Raw genomic sequence first — 3,386 nt, 5'->3', positions numbered from 1 at the left:
CTTCCTTCCGAGGAGTGGCTGGTGGGTTTGAACCGCCAGCCGTCTGGTTAGCAAGCGTCTTAGCCACTATGCTACCAGAGCTCCCTATCAAATGCTATTACAAAAGATTAATTAATGAAATCAATAATGTAATGAAAAAGAAAGGTAACATTTTAATTATTCTTTCATCTAGAGTACCTCTAGGCACTTTAACTTCTTTTATTTTTTTACATTAATCAATGTTTCCAAAATTAAGTTATATCTAGCTGTAGTAACGCTTCTCCTATTTATCTGTAACTTTTTTTTTTTTTTTTTTTGTCTTATTGGTGGATTCACTGAGGGGAAAAAAAAAAACACTTTTTAAAATTTCGCTTCACTACCAGGCAATAGGAGCTCTGGTAGCATAGTGCCTAAGGCACTACTTGACTGCTTGACTGCTCACCAGAAGGCTGGAGGTTCAAACCCACCAGCCACTCCTCGGAAGGAAGGTTGGGCAATCTTACTTCTGTAGTGATACTGCCTCGGAAACCCAAGTAGGGGTCGCTATGAGTCGGGGCCGACTAGACGGCAAAACAACAACAACATTAGTCAATAGATAATGCAGCAGGTGTGGAAACATGTTGGTTTTATTTCTTGATTGTTGTTGTTGTTATATGCCGTCAAGTCAGACCGACTTAGTGACCCCTCATTGGGTTTCTGAGGCAGTAAAGCTGCGGAAGTAGATTGCCTCATCTTTCTTCCGAGGAGTGGCTGGTAGGTTAGCAAGTGTTTATCTGCCGTTCTAACTTCATTGTTCATTTTAGGAGTTTTGGGAAGTAAATTCCTAACCTTAAAAGTGGTTTACTGTGAAGATTTCAAATATCAGCAGGATCGTGAAGGAAAATTGGCTGACCTCTCACTTTGCAAACTCCCTTACATCGTAGTTCATATGTGCCATCCAATGCATATCTGTAGTTTTGTATTTAGTAACGGTATCTTTAAGAATTTTTTTCTAAGTGTTGAAAATTAGATTCACAGAACAAAACTTGCATTTTCAAAAATATTTTCCCACTAAAAAATCTGAAATGAATGCCAATCCACATTTAGTTCCCTAAAACAATAACATTTTCCTTATGGCACTTACTGCATTACAGAAAAGAATTCTGAGATAAATGAGGATGAAAAAGCAGTGTGGAGGAAAATTGCCACATGCATAAGAGAGAAAAATGATCTTGGAGGACTCAATATTGAGGAAACAGAACTGGAGGCCAGAATGAGAGGAGAGACAGGGAGGGGTAGAAAGAAGAAAGAGGAGGTAAAAAGGTCATTGCTAGGTTTTCCCACTGACAACTTTTCTTAGTCTCACACCTTTTGGCATCATGTTTCTCAGAGCCCCTATGACTTCTTTGTTCCGGAGGCTGTAAATGATGGGGTTCAGCACAGGAGTAATGATGGTGTAAAAGGCAGACACCCGTATGTCCTGCTCAGCTGTGTGGTATGATCTGGGGAGCATGTAGTTGTAGATGGAGGTTCCAAAGAAGAGCAGTACTACGACCATGTGGGAGGAGCAGGTGGCAAGGGCCTTCTTACGGCTCTCAGCTGAATTCATCCTGTAGATGAGGTGTAGGATGAGAGCATATGAGGTGGAGATGATGGATATGGGAATGAGGAGCATGAGCACACAGCACAGATACATGAGCGTCTGGTAGAGGGAGATGTCAGAGCAGGAGAGCTTCAGCAGGGCAGAGGCCTCACAAAAGAAGTTCAGGATTTTCCTTGAGTGACAATAAGGGAAGCTCATGGTCATGGAGGCAAACACAAAACCATCAAACATGCCCAGGAACCAGCATCCAGAAACCAGGATTTGGCAGATTCTAGGCTTCATGAGTAGTGGATAGTGGAGAGGTCTGCAAATGGCAGCATATCGGTCATAGGCCATGGCAGCAAGGAGAGAAAACTCAGCTCCAGCGAGGGTCAAGTGGAAGAACATCTGAACCCCACATCCTATGGGAGAAATTGTATTATCTCCTGTGACCTGGCCTATGAGCATCTTGGGCACAGTCACACATATGTACATGAGATCCATGAGGGACAGCTGGTTAATGAACAAATACATGGGAGTTTGGAGATGGGGCACTCTGTGAATCAGGAGAATGAGAATGGCATTCCCAGTTAGAGCCATCAAGAAAAAGACGAAGGTTAAAGTGTACAGAAAGACTGGATACTTAGTTTGATCAAAAAGTCCTGTGAGGATGAAATAGAAGCTTGAAGTTTGATTCTCTGAAGCTTGGTTCCCTGAGTACATGGTTCTGCTTACAGTATTAACCTGAGAAAGGAATTAAGAATCATTGTTATTAAATCTTTTATATATTCATGATTTTCTAACCTATTTCCAGCACTATACGTGCTTTTAACTGTTTTTGCTAAATTGGGATTAAACTGATAGAGAATTATTGCACCAAATCTCAGTGAGACCACACCACCTAATGGTTAGAAGTCTAGGGTCAGGTATCAAGCAGACCTGGGAAAATAAACTCTTCATGAGTTGTATAGAAAAGAGATATACTTAAACTTAATACCTCTCACTTACTTACCCCAATATTAAGATTTTTATAAGATAAACCTCATAGGATGCTTTGAAAGGCAAAATGAATTCTGTATCATAATCTGTCTTAATTTAAACAATTTATTTTACCTCAACCATACTTTTGTACAAGGTAGATAATAACAGGAATTCAGTAATGGAAGTAATAATTCCTGAAATGTTTTTATTAATATTGTTAATAGAACTAACATCAGAATTGAATTTATCTGAAAATTTGGATGCCCATTGCAATATGGGAGCTCTGGTAGCATAGTGGCTAAGGCACTTGACTGCTAACCAGACGGCTGGCGGTTCAAACCCACCAGCCACTCCTCGGAAGGAAGGTTGGGCAATCCTACTTCCGTAGTGATACTGCCTCGGAAACCCAAGGAGGGGTCGCTATGAGTCGGGGCCTACTCGACGGCAAATAACAACAACAACAACATTGCAATATACTCAAACCGTCTCCCATCATATCTTTCCATTAACTGCATTACACTCAGGGGAAAAAAAAAAAGTAATATTATTAAGCTGTTCCTGACTTTACTGAGTTCAATAAGAAGCATGATCAGGAAACTAGAAGAGGAAATAGAGCTCAGTTACCTGAGGGAAGCAGATCTGAGTGTCTGGGGACTGGGCAAGACAGAAGCAATGTGTGGTTGATTTAATTTATAATTACAAAGAAATCTTTTAAGACATTTGATTTATTAGTAGTTAGACAGCAAGATGATTTTTTATAGAAAATGAGGATTAATTTGACACATTACCATATAACTTCTTTTCTAATTATCACAGAAGTAAAATCTGCACATACCTTAAATAGTGCATATGAAGTTAAAAATAA

The 3,386-nt window shown here is 39.9% G+C and overlaps 1 protein-coding gene across 1 annotated transcript; it reads right to left on the bottom strand.

Annotated features, from left to right (window-relative positions):
- Positions 1–1,288: 1,288 nt before the first annotated feature.
- Positions 1,289–2,263, bottom strand: LOC103211589 (olfactory receptor 2T3-like). Its single transcript, XM_007957569.1, has one exon. It carries the CDS (start codon positions 2,261–2,263, stop codon positions 1,289–1,291), a length of 975 nt encoding a protein of 324 aa, XP_007955760.1.
- Positions 2,264–3,386: the final 1,123 nt, after the last annotated feature.

Source organism: Orycteropus afer, unplaced genomic scaffold (genome assembly GCF_000298275.1).
Source record: "Orycteropus afer afer isolate SDZICR_OR568_19922 unplaced genomic scaffold, OryAfe1.0 scaffold00762, whole genome shotgun sequence".
NCBI lineage: Eukaryota > Metazoa > Chordata > Mammalia > Tubulidentata > Orycteropodidae > Orycteropus > Orycteropus afer.
Note: the sequence above shows the minus strand (reverse complement) of the source record. Positions and strands in the feature narration are given on the sequence as shown.

What these genes read in the sequence shown, in the direction of transcription:
- LOC103211589 (XM_007957569.1), bottom strand. Translation starts at nt 2,263, where the DNA reads ATGTACTCAGGGAACCAAGCTTCAGAGAATCAAACTTCAAGCTTCTAT.